Below are 16,557 nucleotides of genomic sequence, written 5' to 3' on the forward strand. Positions count from 1 at the left end.
CGCCAACGCCCGAGCACAGAGCGGGAGGCCACGAATCACAAGAGTGCGGAACCCCAGAGCACTAACCCGGAACCGGTTGGGGACTCGATTCCCATTGTGAGGCCAGACCTGGGGCGGGCCGTCGGCCAGAACGGCAATACCCTCTGGACCAATGGATGAGACGTCTCGCATGAGTGGCAGCCATACCATCCAATGGGTGGAGGCTTGAGGCGGGCGAAGTTGGTGGGCGGGGAATCAGGGAGGCATCTCCCCACCCCCCCGCCCCAGCCCCGTAAGAGGCGATCGGGTGGAGGTGCGGTCGGGGTCGCAGGTGAGCGGTTCTGCCCTGGATGAGCCGGCAGCGCCGCGGACGGTGGGTGCCCTAGAGGCGGGGAGGGTCCCGGCGGCAGGTGGCCGTCCCTGCGCTGCTGGCTTTGGCCCTGGGGGTGCGTCGTAGCGGGACTACGACGCCGCGAGGACCACGAGTCCGCGCGGGGCGGGTGGAAGGGCTGTATCAGCTCCCGTCCGCGCCCCTCATCGGAGCTCCGACCTCCGCCCAGGCTGCCCATAGGTGCGGTGGCGGGGCCCGGCCACCTTCCCCGGGTGGCCTCCCGGGAGCGCAGCCGTCCCCCGCCCGCCCCGAGTCCTCCTCGCGGCTGTGAGCGGGCGGCCCCCCGAGAGCGCGGCGGGGACGGGGAGACACGTTTACCTGCTCGGAGGATAGGCGGCCCTGAAGTGACCCGCAGGTGTCCACCTATCACAACTTGAGACAAGAGCATCCTCCTGCTTGGCCGGGAAGCGAATTTCCTAGAAGACCGAGTGGGCGCGGGGAGGGGGGGGTGGGGGACTTGGGGAAGTTTCTATAGTTTGTGATGCCTTTTTTTTTTTTTTTTTCTTGAGCCACCTAACGAATTTACCAAAAAAAAAAAAAAAAGTTTGTGCCCACAATTGAGTGCCTGAATGTCCTTCTCACAGCTCTTAATTTTGCCTTCTCGCGCAGTGTTTAGGAACTTCATTCCTAAGTGTTAGTCCTTAAAAAAAAAAAATGTTTTAATATGCCTTTGGTGGTACATCATTCTCACAGGGATGACGTAAGCGAACTGCTGTACCTCTTTGCAGCCAGTGAGAAGTGACTGTCCGCCGGGACTTAAGGAAGACGGCCATTCTCTGGGTCAGGGCTTGCAAGAGCTGCGAATCTTTGGAGGTTGCAACCACTGAATTGCCTTCTGCAAAGATAGGGAACACAACCAGTATGAAAAGGAGAGTGCTGGACACCTGAAATGGCATCTTTGCACGTTTTAGGAAGCAGTTCTCTATCCCCAGCACCAAGAGTATGTGCCTGGCACGTAGTAGGAGCTCAATAAATATTTGAGTACGTTATTGGGTAATGGAGGATAGAAATCCAAGCTATGTTATAGAGGAATCAAAGTGCAAAGGAAACAACAGAGAAAAAAAAAAAAAAACTTCCTGGAAACATAGCTTAGCTTTTAGCCATGCACAGGTAGTGCCCACATTTCAACTCAGGTGCAAATTTCAGTTGATTTTGGTACTTTATTACATTAATCAGGTGTCATAGGTTTTCACACAATTAAGCTGTAAGCACCTGGAGATCTAAGATACATTTACACAGGAATAATGTTGTGCTAAATCATATTCGTACTCTTACATAGCTTTTATTGCATATATCCCATTATAAAGCTGTGGTATAGTTTATTCATCTAATCTTTTGATGGATATTTGTGTTTTTACCATGCTTTTCCCTTAAAAAATATGATAGCATTTTTTAAAGGGTTGAAGAAGTTATTTAAATGCCCTGAAACATTCTATATCTTTTGCAAACAAAAAGTCCTATCAATACATTGTAAGTATTTAATATGATACGGAATTTGATATTATTTTAGCTGTTCTATTTTTAAAGACATCTAACCTGCTGATTCCATATTAAAAATGTGTCTTTGATAACCTACTCATTATTGATCCATACAGACTATGGTAGCAAAATAGCATTTTTGCTTAAAATTTTCTTTTTCACAGTTTCGTAGAACTTGTGATGTTTTTACGTTTTTCGGCATAGTGAAAGGGTGGGTAGTTTATCTAAAGGCTTCAAGTAATTATACAAACTGCTTCTTGCCTATACTGACTTGGGCTGCCTTTTCCTTTTAAACATATGCTTTGCCCATGGAAGTGTGTCAGCTTTGGTAGCTTAGCTTCCTTGAGTTATTGTCTCTCACTTTCTGACCTCTCCCATTCCCTCATCACCTTATTTTAAGTTGTGTTTGTACCTCCTGTTTGTTAAGCACAGTGTTAGGTATTGAAGATAACAGCCTTTGGAGCCAGTGGGCTCCAGACCTTCCTAGATCCTCCTAGATCCTTCTCGATCCTTCTCCCACGTCCTCCTCGATCCTTCTCCCAGACCCTCCTAGTGCTGCAGCAATGGTACAGGAAGGCAAAAAAGCCCAGTTTTCACTGGAGTAATTCTCTGAAGTGTGTGCTGCAACATAGGTACTAAGGAGAAGCATATCCGGGCTGCTTTAATGTGTAGAGCACGTTGAGAAGCACAGTTTGCTTCGCTTCTTTCTTCTAAGTATATTAAAAATACGGAAGACATGTATAAAGATATATGTGTTCTATATATAAGCAAAAATATTCTATAACTTGTAAAAGGTATACACAAGTATATTTAAAAATAAACCTAGTGGGGCACCTGGGTGGCTCAGTCGGTTGGGGGTCCGGTTTCGGCCCGGGTCATGATTTCCCAGTTGGTGGGTTCGAGCCCGCCGTCGGGCTCTGTGCTGACAGCTCAGAGCCTGGAGCCTGCTTTGAATTCTGTGTCTCCTCTTCTCGCTGTCCCGCTCAGGCTCTGTCTCGCTCTCTCAATAATAAACGTTAAAAAATCTAAAAAAATAAATAAAATAAACCTAGTTTATAAATATAGTACCTTGTAAGTCACCTCTAGAGGAAAGCTGAGTACTTGACCAGCCCATTTTATAATTTAAATTACGTAAGGAATGTTAGGCCAGAGTGCTAATTAAATGTGATCCTTTAACATTACAAGTGTTCTAGAATGTTCACTGAACTGACTTAGGATCTGATGTGCAAACAAGTGTATAATTTTTGTCAGGTATCCATGTCCTAGGCCGAGGGGACCGTGTGTGCAGAGGCTCCAAGCGGGGGAGGGGTGGACAGAACAGGTAATGGGAAGGCCAGTGTGGCCGGAGCAGAAAAGTAACTGGGGGTGGAGAAGAGTGAGCAGGCCAAGAGCGTCAGGCAGTGGTGAGGAGCCCTAGCGGGAGCCCAGGTGAGAACAAGCAGTCAGGGACAGGGGTGACAACCGCAGAGGCAGAGGGTGGGCGGTTTTGAACCGCATTTACAGGGACGTGTGTCCAGCTTCTTGGGTGAAGGTACAAAGTTGCAAGTGGACTGATTTTCTCCTTTTCTCTTTAGGAATGGTGCAGCCTGCCCGTGCTACTAGATGAACGGAAGACTGATTTAGACAAAGCGCCTCGAAGGGACTGCCCTTGATTTTTGTACTTTGTAGCCTTTGTCAGCTTTTCACACCTTCTCTGACCGTGAAAACTCTGCACTTAAGCAAGGAAAATGAAGCAGTTGAAAAGGAAGAGAAAAAGCAACTTCAGTGTTCAAGAAACTCAGACCCTTTTGAAAGAAATTACCAAACGCAAAGAAGTCATTTTTTCCAAGCAGCTCAACACGACGATTAATGTGATGAAGCGGATGGCGTGGGAGGAGATCGCACAGTGTGTGAACGCCGTGGGGGAAGGCGAGCAGAGGACGGGGACGGAGGTGAAAAGAAGGTACCTGGACTGGCGGGCGCTTATGAAGAGAAAGAGGATGAAGGCCAACATTAAGCTGGTTGGCTCAGGGTTCCCCCTCCCCACCTCCGATCTAGACGACTCGCTCACAGAAGAGATGGACGACAAGATTGCATTCCGCAACGATCCCAACTTTGACTGGCAGAACGTGGCAGATTTCAGGGATGCAGGTGGATCCTTAACTGAGGTCAAAGTGGAAGAGGAGGAAAGAGACCCCCAGAGTCCCGAAGTAAGTACTGGCCTGGGAATCCTCTTTCTCCTTTTATTCCTTCAGTTCTGATGTGGGAGATTGTGATAGTCCGGGCACAGTTAAGATCCCAGTTTTCAAGCCAAGTCACAAGTTTGACCTAACAGTGTCATTCCATTGCTCTTCCGGTCACGAATCTCTCTTTTAACCCACGTATCCTTCTCTTAATTACATACCCGGTTGAACAGCGTGGGTGGGCGAGGGTGCTGGCTCTCCGCACCATCGAACATCCCTGTATAAGCTTTGACTCCCCCAAATTAACTACTAACAGCCTGCGGTTGACGGGAAGCCTTATCATTAACATAAAGTCAATTAACACATAATCTGTATGTTATGTGTACCATATATTGTATTCTTAACATGAAGCAAGCTATAGAAAATAGTTAAGAAAGTTGTAAGAGAAGATCCGTTTCCGGTCCTGCACCGCACTGAGCGAGAAAATGTACGTGTAAGTGGACCCGCACAGCTCCAGCCCGCGTTGTTGAAGGGTCACCTGTATTAGTGACAACAGGCAAGTCTTGGTCAATATCTTTCAAAACCCCAGTGGTTTTCTGTGCTCGCACGGTGCACAAAGCCTTAAAGCAGTGTTTAGACACATTGCCCGCCGAAGCAGAGATACGTCCTGAAAAGTGCTTTGTCCTTCTAGTTTGAGATCGAGGAGGAGGAGGAGATGCTGTCGGCCGTCATCCCGGACCCCAGGAGGGAGAGCGAGCTCCCCGACTTCCCCCACATCGAGGAGTTCTTCACCCTGAACTCCACGCCGTCCCGTTCCGCCTACGACGAGCCCCACGTGCTGGTCAACCTGGAGAAGCAGAAGCTGGAGCTGGAACAGCGGCGCCTGGACGTGGAGGCCGAGCGGCTGCAGCTGGAGCGGGAGCGGCTGCGGCGCCTGGACCTAGAGGCCGAGCGGCTGCAGCTGGAGCGGGAGCGGCTGCAGCTGGAGCGGGAGCGGCTGCAGCTGGAGCGGGAGCGGCTGAGGCTGCAGGTGGTCGGCTCCGAGAAGCCGCCCTCCTCCTCCGACGGCGAGCTGGGCCAGGGCGAGAAGCCGGGGCCGCAGCCCCAGGACCTGGAAACGGAGAGGCTGAAACTCGAGAGGGAGCGCCTACAGCTTGAGAAGGAGCGGCTGCAGTTTCTGAAATTTGAGTCGGAGAAGCTGCAGATTGAGAAGGAGCGCCTACAGGTGGAGAAGGAGAGACTTCGGATCCAGAAGGAGGGCCACTTGCACTGACCGAGCTGGCTCCCCGCGTGGCACATGTCTGTGAACTGGAGCTTTCCCTCTGTGTCGGGCCACAGAACACTGGTGGAAGATGAACTGTGTTTTTCCCTGTGGCACGTCGGTGTTTGCGGGAGGACAGAGGTGGGTCCGTGTGGGGACCGTGGGTTCCGGCAGTCCGTCCGGCACACACGGCAGGGCAGGGGCCCACATGCTGCCGTCTCCACTGAGGAAAATTCCACGGTGTCCTGTGTGATCTGTGCACGCAGAGTCTCAGTTATGTCTGTGAAGTTCCAGCTCCCTGCTTCTCCCTGGGTAGGATCTTGACACCCCCCCCCCCCCCACCTCCCCACCTCGGAGACGTTTCGTTGGGGTGTCGGGGCCAGAGCGCCCACCTCCTCCTGCTGTGCCCAGGACGGCCCCCCAGAAAGGACTTCTCCAACACAAAACGTCCGTGTTGCCGAGGCTGACGGCCCCTCGCCTCGCCTGACTCTGCGCCTCTCTGGCTTTGGTTGTAGTTCCAGAATGTTAGAACCGCAGGTGCTTACGTGGGTAGTTACTTCCATGGCCAAAAACTTTCACTGTGTAGCGTGATTGTGTAGTATAGTGAACATAGGCAGCGATGAGGATGGCAAGTGCTTTATTCTTGTTTCCATCTATAGATGTTTCCATCTATAACCAGAGACTCCCATCACTATAAGGGAACATCAGAGAGTGGCTGAACGGGTCACTCTGAAAAGCCGTTCATTCATCTGGGTGTTGATGCTTTAGAAGCGACATGGTTCAAGCTTAGTTGCCTTTTTCCTTTGAATTTGTGGTCTTAGTTTAGATAGAAAAATCGTCTTTTCAACCATGTACTGAAACTTTAATGTAAGTGAACGGGTGAAGCTAGTAAACGCAGTAGCGACATATACAAATGGTACTAGTAGTCCATGGGCTTGCAATCAACAAGGGTTCTATCTTGAGTTCTGGCAGCTATGGGGGAGCGGGGTGGGGGGAGAGTGTGGTCTGTATAGGCTGGTGGTGGTGATCACAGTAGTAGCTGTGTGGGAATGAACTAGGGAAGCCCTTAGCACACACTGTCTGACCTGACCTGTACCATCCTGGAGAGTATTCATGACCGTCCCTGAATCAGAGGCTCAGAGAAGGAACAGGGAGCAAGAGTCTGGTCTCATACTGTGGTGTGTTTTGTCTGCGCCCCTCCTGGAGGAGCAACGTTGCTATCTCTTGTGAGACCAAGGCCTGGCGCAACGTGACTTGCCTTTAGTCCGCTGAAGGTTCTTTTCCTACCAGGTGGCTGATTCTAACGCACACCAACGCTGAGAATCACTGCACGAGACCACTTTGTATTTTCTGAATTCCAGGCTGATACTGTAGCTTTAATACATGTCTTCTGTTGACAGGTCCTGTCTTGATTCTGTGTTTGTTCCCTGTTAATTTAAGAATGTCTTAAAACCGTATGTGACGTTGGAGTATGGACATAGAAGGAAAAAATATACTTCTGTTTTGTTACCTTGACTTCGAAATAGTGTTATTTTTCTATAGCCGGAATAAATGCTTCTACCGTAGAAATAAAATTTGCCTATGCCAACTGTCTGGAAGTTTATCATTTCCAGTGATCATCAGCGCTGTGAGGTTTGTAAGAATGCAAGAGCGCAGGCCTGGGGCCTAGCCTCCGTTAAGCATCGAGCTGGCCGCTTTTCATACATTATTTTATTTGCTCTCCAAAACAACGTTTGAGCTAAGTCACGTGATCCCTACCTTCATAAGAAAGGAAATAGTGCTCATCGACTCACCTAAATACCTGACAAATGGTGTAGCAGTACCAACCCAAGATTTCACTCTATGAGCTTCGAGGGGAAGGGTGGAAATTTGCAGGTGTGGCTGTTGAGCAGAGCTCGTGCGTGAGCTTTGCCACTGCACACGGTGACAAGTCCCGTGACAGGCCCTGTGACTTGATCTCATGTGTCAAATGTCCACAAGGCCTGCCTGCCTGTGCTTCATAGTTTGATTTTTTTTTTTAATAAAATGTTAGGTAAACCACAAAATGCTATTTAAATGCAAGGGATATTGGTGTTTATATTTAAAATCAGAAGATTTTCATTTTCTAGAAGCATGAAAATAGCCAATATTATTTTTGGGGTGGAGCCCTCCTAAGTTCCTGGAAGGAAGAAACTTAAAAACAAAAAACAAAGGCCGCAGCAGCTTCTTACCTTCCAGGGTGTTGCTGGAAGAGCTTTGGGTTTTTTTCTGTGTTTTGTTTTACTTAATGTTTTTGAGAGCTGGAGCATGAGCAGGGGAGGGACAGGGAGAGAGGGAGACACAGAATCTGAAGGAGGCTCCGAGCTGTCAGCATAGAACCCGGCACAGGACTTGAACCCACAAACCACGGGATCATGACCTCAGCTGAAGTCGGACATTCAACCGGCTGAGCCCCCCAGGCGCCCCGAGAGCTTTGGGTTTCTCATCACTCCCCAAGCTGTGGATAGATTGGGTGGGTTCTCTCCAGTAGGAAACATGATGGCTGTGTTCCTAAACTGTGGGCACTTCTGTGTCCTGACCCAGAGCTAATGTTGCTCTTGATGATTCTGCAAATAAACGGGATGGTAGAGGTTTTTCCTTCTTCCCTACTTGTTACACAGCTGCCTTTAAACACCTTCCACTTTATCCCAAGGGTACTGCTAAAATGTTAGCACTTCTGATATGGGCCGAGCTGGGAGAGACTGCTTTAGTAAAAGTATGGCTTCGTGTAACCAAAATGGAATTGGTACTGTCTGTCCACTCTACTTGTTAAAGTGCACATTAAAAATTGTGGGGTGCCTGGGCTCAGTCGGTTAAGCGTTCGACTCTGGATTTCGGCTGGGGTCATGATCTCGTGGTCTGGTGAGTTCAAACCCCACGCTGGGCCCTGTCATGACAGAGCAGAGCCTGCTTGGGATTCTGTCTCCCTCTCTCTCTGCCCCTCCCCTGCTCTCTCCCTATCTTTCTCGAAATAAATAAACATCTTTTTAAAATTGTGTATTTTTTGGGGCGCCTGGGTGGCGCAGTCGGTTAAGCGTCCGACTTCAGCCAGGTCACGATCTCATGGTCCGTGAGTTCGAGCCCCGCGTCAGGCTCTGGGCTGATGGCTCAGAGCCTGGAGCCTGTTTCCGATTCTGTGTCTCCCTCTCTCTCTGTCCCTCCCCCGTTCATGCTCTGTCTCTCTCTGTCCCAAAAATCAATAAACGTTGAAAAAAAATAAAAAAATAAAAAAAAATTAAAATTGTGTATTTTTTTCTAAATATTTCCAAATGGGTAAAGTTACTGTGTACTAAAGCTATGCTCATCTGTCCTGAAAGGAAGATTATCTGGACTCTTTTAAGATTGGGATAGAAATACCGGGAGCAGGAATGTGCAAAGTTTTAATTAACAGACATTTTGGGGGGGATGCTCAGCATCTATGTCCCCTTCCTGAGTTTACGGAGTTTTTTCTAGAAATCACGGTCTCTCTCATCTCCACAATCCCAGGAGGGTTAACGTAACTTCTCACTCTAGGAATAAAGTATGAAGGGCTCAGGCCCATCCGTGTATTCCATTCTCTTGCTACAGTGGTTGCTTCAGTTCTAGGCACACAAGCCATTCAGAACCAATGTATTCGTTGGGACTTCTGTAAAAGATAAGCTTTCATGGGGCGCCTGGGTGGCTCGGTCGGTTGGGCGGCCGACTTCGGCTCAGGTCATGATCTCGCTGTCCGTGAGTTCGAGCCCCGCGTCGGGCTCTGTGCTGACCGCGCAGAGCCTGGAGCCTGTTTCGGATTCTGTGTCTCCCTCTCTCTCTGCCCCTCCCCCGTTCATGCTCTGTCTCTCTCTGTCTCAAAAATAAATAAACGTTAAAAAAAAAATTTTTTTTTTAATAAAAATAAAAAAAAATAAGAGATAAACTTTCACACTTCCTATTGACGTCTTAGCTCCTCATCAAGTGGAGATGTCTGGACAGGCATAAAGGCATTTTTGCTGCATTGAGTGGTGCATTTGGGAAGTCTCTGTATGGAGCCTATCAGGGGAGGCTGAATAAGAGAGGGTGAATTTGAGTCCTTGATGACATCATCTGAACTCCTGGATCAAACCTCACCTGCTATGGGAGGGGATTCTGAAATTTCAGTTTGACAGATCAATGCATTCGTCCCTCTTCTGTGTTTTCTTAGTTTCTGTGATTGGTCTATTTGGCACCCAGTCATCACAAGGTCAAGGTGATTGTGTGTATCTTGATTATATTAACTAGATCTTGATATATTAACTAGATCTTCTAATCTGTATTCTCGGTGCTCGGGCATTTGCAGCCTCTCTGGGGAGAGACTGCTTCCCCCAGGACTAGCCAATTCTCAGGCCTGGAGCATGTGTTTCGTATGCAAACCAACCAAGGCCGAGTCTATGCCCCCGGACACCCCCTTTATCAAACTTGCACACCCAAAGCCAGTGTTTCCCCTGCCCTAAATCAACCCAGGGCCAGGCACCAGACAGCTAGAGACAGCCCATATGGCTTAGATCCTGCCCTCAGACTTACCTGTCCTCATCTGTTGACCTGACCTACCAAATCTTCCCCAGAGAAGCTTCCAGGAAGGCTCTGTCCTCTTCCTTGGGCCTCCAATGAAAACCTGCAGCTCCCCTGTAGCCCTGCCTTGTGTGGCATGGAAACGTAATTAATAAAAACCTTTCACTGGCCTTGGCCTCAGGTCCTCAGTCAGGCATCAATACACTAAATCCTGGCTTTAATATTAGAACACTACCCCCACTATCACCTTTTTTTTGGGGGGGAGGGGGTTAAGTTGTTTGAGTTTCTGTTACTTAAAACTGAAAGAGTATGGACTTATGTAGCCAAAGAAAGAAAAAAGTAAGTCACCCTAAGCTTATTGTCATTGGATAAATGTCTACCCCTTTCTTTTTTATTAGATAAACCATCTGTTCTTTTCTACCCTTCTTGTCCCCCTGATTCCATCCCCCCCACTTCCTCCCTCCCTTCCTTCAGTATTTGTGAAGTGCTCCTGAGTGTCTGTATTGGCAGAAATGTTCCCAAACTGTGTCAGACATTTCCTGCCCCCGAGTGGCTTACAGCAAATGCATGTGGAGTAGACAGATGGGAAGTGATGGGACAGGGGAATGGTGTGGGGCCTGAGGAATGGATAGACCACTTTTCCTGAGTCCTGTGCAAGAAGAGCTTCAGAGGAGGAGCGATCCCTCAGGTGAGTCCTGGGTAGATTTTGCGACCAAACTCAGGAACAGAACAGAGAAGAGTTTTCAGTCAGAAGGCCCTGCATGGGAACTTAATTTTGTCAGGCCTGGGTGTGGGCAAGGGCCTCTCTATGGCTAGAGCTGGAGCTCGGGCTGCAGCACTCACCTTAGCGCACAACGTAGTGGGGCTCCAAAAAACTCAGGCGTTCATACATAATATTTTAATGTGGTACTTTAAAAAATAAAAATGAATCCAAAACGCTTGATGTGCAAGATATCAAACTTATTGTTAATCAAGATGACAATTTAAAAATGAACATGTTGGAATTCACAAATGGCACCATGCAAAAGACGTTTCGGCAAACTGAGTTGTAAATTATGGAAGATGCACACTTAGTGAAAAAAAATTGTCAAAAATGTCAGTTCTCTCAACTGAAAAGACAAGTGGATTTTCAAAGTATTACTGAGGAGTCTGCTTCCGTGAAAGCCAAGAAAGTAAAAAAGTAATACATTTAGTTTTAGGGGCCCCTGGGCGGGTCCATCAGTTAAGCTTAAGTGTCAAACTTTTGGTTTCAGCTCAGGTCATGATCTCACATTTTTTGGGATCCAGCCCCGTGTCAGGCTCCACAAAGTCAGTGGATTGGGACTCTCTCTCTCTCTCTCTGACCCTCCACTGCTCACGCTCTCTCTCTCTCTCTCTCAAATAATAAACTTAAAAAATTGAATACATAAATTTTGTTTTCATGTAAATAAAAATTTAAACCTAGAAGAATATTGTGGGTTTTAGTACATTTATTTTGCAAATGTTTAATCTTTTTTCCCACTACCTTAATATTCTGCAATCAAGCTAATCATTAAAATATATAAAAAACGTATAAAGGGACACATTTTTTTTCTTTTACCTTGGGTTCTCATATGGTTTAACAGGCAACTCTCTAAATCTTATCTTTATTAAAACATTTGGTATGTTTTACAAAAATTTTGATATTTAAAAACATGTTTAAAATATTATTTACCTTGATTATTGAGTTTTTTGGTTCCCTTTCAGATTTCACTCTTGCAGCAAATGTCTCATTGGCCTCGGTGGCCCTGGAAGAGAAATTAGATTCGTTTAAAGAAATAACCTCTTACTGTTCATACCCACTTGAAATGCTTTTTGAAGGAGGAAATAGTTTAAAAAGGCAATCGTTAACCGAAACTTCCCACTCTGGTCTAGAAATGTAACAAGGGTGTTAGAAAAACTCAGTAGTGTTCCCCATGCACGTCTCTCTACTCCTCACACAGAACGCCTTGCTTCTGACGCTTCTGGTTACCAAATGGGTGGGTTTTTTCTGAGGAGGGACACACAGGCCAGAAAAATGTAGTTTAAACTCCCTTACAGCCGGCAGCCCAACGATGGATGTCAGGCACCTGCAGGGAGTACCATTTCCCAAGACGCTTATGGTGCCTTAATGCCTCAGTGTTTACGCTTCCTTAAAAACTAAAAGCAACCTTATCTAGACAATAGGTAAATCTTCAGGGTCTCACAGGACCACACAGAAATTCCTTGGAGACTTACGGTAACTATACCTCCCTCCCTCCACAAACTTAAAAGTATATGATCAGTGGTTCCTTACAACCCGAGTGCAGCTTTTTCTGCCCACGGGTCCTGTCCCCGTGCTTTAATAAAATCAGCTTTTTGCACCAAAGACGTCTCAAGAACTCTTTCTTGGCCCTTTGCTCACGAGCCCCACTTCAAATCTCGTCACCTTCCCCCCGCATCTTAGCAGTTCTCCATGACACCAGCTGGGCATCCTGCAATTTAAGTCAATTCTGACACAATCGTGTGGGATCTCAGAGGTGAAGGGCTCTCGCTCCCAAGACGACTCTCACCCCCACTTCAGACTCCAGCAGCAACGAGGTCCCCCTGCCACCCACACCGTCCGGCCCAGCTGGCTCCAGACCAGAGGCCCCCAGAACTTCTCCTGGGGCTCCGTTATGTGTGGAGGTGCTGGCAGAGGGCAGGTGTAACGCGTACTCACCCTTATCACTTTATCGGACGTTAGGAAGTAGTTTGCAGATGGATCGCCAGATGCAGGGGTGCAAGCAGCAGGGGCTGGGAGGGTTCCCGGGTGCAGGAGGCTCTGTCCCTGGCCGGGTGGGGTGTGTTCCTCACCCCCGCCAAGGTGGGTGTGTCCCGTGACCGTGACCCGGAAGCTCTCTGCACTCCTCCCTTTGGGACCTTTAGGAGGGCTTCATCGGGAGCAATCAAGCATCAAGTCAATCGTTTGCAGCCACTCCTTCACACCTTGAGCACTGTGGGGCCCCTCTCCAGCTGGTAACCCCTCCCCCTCCCCCCCAATGGCAGGCAGCTGTTGCTGCTTCATCAGCAGCCGCTAGTGGTGGAAGGAGCAAGCTAGCATTTCTTTCTGTTTTTTTTTTTTTTTTAATTTAAATTCAAATTAGTTAACACACAATGTTATGGCTTCAGGAGTGGAGCCCAGTGGTGCATCACTTACCTACAAAACTCAGTGCTCATCCCCACAAGTGCCCTCCTTGATGCCCATCCCCCACCCTCCTCCCCTCCAGCAACCCTCAATTTATTATCTGTGTTTAAGAGTCTGTTATGGTTTGCCTCCCTCTCTGTTTTTATCTTATTTCTCCTTTCCCTTCCCTTATGTGCATCTGTTGAGTTTCTCAAATCCATATATGATTGAAATTATACGATATATGTGTTTCTGTGACTGAAATTAGCATTTTCTTGTGCTTTTGAAGCACCAGATCCTACCAGGCAGTTGGTTTTCCCTTAGCCCCACAGCCTGGGGGGGGGCGGGGGGAGACTTCGTGACACCCTAGTCCGTCTTGGGGGGAGAAGTTCCTGCAGGGGACAGGATGTCTTGCTTCTGTCCCTTCTCCAGAAGCAATGATTTCTTTGTGCCATGGAGACAATAAGATTTTCTAGTCCTCCTCATTCCCCTGAGACCTGTGACTTGTAGGAGCGAGAGGTCTGGGAAGTCAGGCTGGACATTGTGGGTGACCCCCCCAGGCGCTGTTCACCTCATGCCCCTGCTCCACCCAGGGGATCTCTGTCCAGCCTCCACCCTGCCCTCCATCTTTCTTCAAAGCACTCGGTGAAGGGTCATGAAAAAAGGCTTACGAGTGAGTTCAAATTCTCTTGGTCCGGGGTCCTCAGCTATTTCCAACTGTATCATAGCCACGCTCAGCCTTTAAGAATGTGTTCATATTTCGGGGGTCCCTGGGTGGCTCAGTTGAGCCTCTGACTTCGGGTCAGGTCATCATCTCACAGCTTGTGAGTTTGAGCCCCACATCAGCTCTGTGCTGACAGCTCAGAACCTGGATCCTTCTTCGGATTCTGTGTCTCCCTCTCTCTCTGCCTCTCTCTCTCTCTCTCTCAAAAACAAATAAACATTAAAAAAATTTTTTTTAAAAACCGAATGCGGTAACATTTTGGCTCAACTCTTCTTACCCACAATATCACTGCCACTGGAACACCACCTCCTCTGTGCTGAAGATGTGAAACTATTTGTGTGTCCCATTTGTCCTGCAAGGGACTTGTCCTCTGGAATTCGGTTTACGTGGCTTCCGAGAGCAGCTTCCTGAGTCACACAAAAAAAGTTATGATTTTGTAGATTATCTGGCTTTTTGAGAAAGTCACTTTTCTCCCCCAGCTTTTTATGTCCTAGGCAGAAGCAGAAGCCCAAAGTCTACAGAGATGAAATATAGTTTTGTTTACTGGGCTTCTATGGAACTTCATTGCTGTGATTAGCAGTCCATTAAACATTCCTCTTCAAATTCACAGAAACATCAAATACGAGGTATTCTTGTTCCCATTTTACATATGAAACAATAGGCTTTTTCCAGAGGCCAAAGAGTAATTGCCAGAGCAAGGATGCACATCTAGTTTTGTCTGCCTCTACAGCTCCAAATTTGTTCTTTCTGCCGCTCACTGTCGCGTATGTAATCAATGAGTCTGGAGACATCAAATGGAGACATTTATAAAAATAATCCTGAAACAGTGCTAGAAGTCCACATAGAGGTAAGCACAAGACACAGAGACATTAAAAAGAGTGATCTCCAAACTTAGAGGATTAGGGATGTGTGACCAGAGATGATTTCTAGAACGCTTCTTGATGGATGAGTAGATATTCGTTATAAAAACACGGGCGAAAAAGGAAATCAAAGGCATCAAAATTGGCAAAGATGAAGTCAAGCTTTCGCTTTTTGCAGATGACATGATATTATACATGGAAAATCTGATAGACTCCACCAAAAGTCTGCTAGAACTGATACATGAATTCAGCAAAGTTGCAGGATACAAAATCAATGTACAGAAATCAGTTGCATTCTTATACACTAATAATGAAGCAACAGAAAGACAAAGAAACTGATCCCATTCACAACTGCACCAAGAAGCATAAAATACCTAGGAATAAATCTAACCAAAGATGTAAAAGATCTGTATGCTGAAAACTATAGAAAGCTTATGAAGGTAATTGAAGAAGATATAAAGAAATGGAAAGACATTCCCTGCTCATGGATTGGAAGAATAAATATTGTCAAAATGTCAATACTACCCAAAGCTATCTACACATTCAATGCAATCCCAATCAAAATTGCACCAGCATTCTTCTCGAAACTAGAACAAGCAATCCTAAAATTCAATGGAACCACAAAAGGCCCCGAATAGCCAAAGTAATTTTGAAGAAGAAGACCAAAGCAGGAGGCATCACAATCCCAGACTTTAGCCTCTACTACAAAGCTGTCATCATCAAGACAGCATGGTATTGGCACAAAAACAGACACATAGACCAATGGAATAGAATAGAAACCCCAGAACTATACCCACAAACGTATGGCCAACTCATCTTTGACAAAGCAGGAAAGAATATCCAATGGAAAAAAGACAGTCTCTTTAAACAAATGGTGCTGGGAGAACTGGACAGCAACATGTAGAAGGTTGAAACTAGACCACTTTCTCACACCATTCACAAAAATAAACTCAAAATGGATAAAGGACCTGAATGTGAGACAGGAAACCATCAAAACCCTAGAGGAGAAAGCAGGAAAAGACCTCTGAGACCTCAGCCGTAGCAACCTCTTACTCGACACATCCCCAAAGGCAAGGGAATTAAAAGCAAAAATGAACTACTGGGACCTTATGAAGATAAAAAACTTCTGCACAGCAAAGGAAACAACCAACAAAACTAAAAGGCAACCAACGGAATGGGAAAAGATATCTGCAAATGACATATCGGATAAAGGGCTAGTATCCAAAACCTATAAAGAGCTCACCAAACTCCACACCCGAAAAACAAATAACCCAGTGAAGAAATGGGCAGAAAACATGAATAGACACTTCTCTAAAGAAGACATCCGGATGGCCAACAGGCACATGAAAAGATGCTCAACGTCGCTCCTTATGAGGGAAATACAAATCAAAACCACACTCAGATATCACCTCACGCCAGTCAGAGTGGCCAAAATGAACACATCAGGAGACTATAGATGCTGGAGAGGATGTGGAGAAACGGGAACCCTCTTGCACTGTTGGTGGGAATGCAAATTGGTGCAGCCACTCTGGAAAGCAGTGTGGAGGTTCCTCAGAAAATTAAAAATAGACCTACCCTATGACCCAGCAATAGCACTGCTAGGAATTTACCCAAGGGATACAGGAGTACTGATGCATAGGGGCACTTGTACCCCAATGTTTATAGCAGCACTCTCCACAATAGCCAAATTATGGAAAGAGCCTAAATGTCCATCAACTGATGAATGGATAAAGAAATTGTGGTTTATATACACAATGGAATACTACGTGGCAATGTGAAAGAATGAAATATGGCCCTTTGTAGCAACGTGGATGGAACTGGAGAGTGTGATGCTAAGTGAAATAAGCCATACAGAGAAAGACAGATACCATATGTTTTCACTCTTATGTGGATCCTGAGAAACTTAACAGAAACCCATGGGGGAGGGGAAGGGAAAAAAAAAAAAAAGAGGTTAGAGTGGGAGAGAGCCAAAGCATAAGAGACTGTTAAAAACTGAGAACAAACTGAGGGTTGATGGGGGGTGGGAGGGAGG

At 46.9% G+C, this 16,557-nt stretch overlaps 1 protein-coding gene across 2 annotated transcripts; it reads left to right on the top strand.

Annotated features, from left to right (window-relative positions):
* The first annotated feature begins 138 nt into the window (after nucleotides 1–138).
* On the top strand, nucleotides 139–6,860 carry MSANTD4 (Myb/SANT DNA binding domain containing 4 with coiled-coils). 2 transcript variants are annotated; one of them, XM_049614151.1, is made up of 3 exons: nucleotides 139–352; nucleotides 3,424–4,038; nucleotides 4,703–6,860. In XM_049614151.1, exons 2-3 carry the CDS (start codon nucleotides 3,577–3,579, stop codon nucleotides 5,282–5,284), a joined length of 1,044 nt encoding a protein of 347 aa, XP_049470108.1. In that variant the 5' UTR covers nucleotides 139–352; nucleotides 3,424–3,576; the 3' UTR covers nucleotides 5,285–6,860. The 2 variants fall into 2 exon arrangements, with proteins under 2 accessions (XP_049470108.1, XP_049470113.1); XM_049614156.1 differs by having other exon boundaries at nucleotides 139–310.
* The last annotated feature ends 9,697 nt before the right edge of the window (nucleotides 6,861–16,557 follow it).

Source organism: Panthera uncia, chromosome D1 (assembly GCF_023721935.1).
Source record: "Panthera uncia isolate 11264 chromosome D1, Puncia_PCG_1.0, whole genome shotgun sequence".
NCBI classification, from domain to species: domain Eukaryota; kingdom Metazoa; phylum Chordata; class Mammalia; order Carnivora; family Felidae; genus Panthera; species Panthera uncia.

What these genes read in the sequence shown, in the direction of transcription:
- MSANTD4 (XM_049614151.1), top strand. Translation starts at nt 3,577, where the DNA reads ATGAAGCAGTTGAAAAGGAAGAGAAAAAGCAACTTCAGTGTTCAAGAA. An exon ending in GAGACCCCCAGAGTCCCGAA is followed by an intron (nt 4,039 to 4,702) that starts GTAAGTACTGGC and finishes TTGTCCTTCTAG; the next exon opens with TTTGAGATCGAGGAGGAGGA.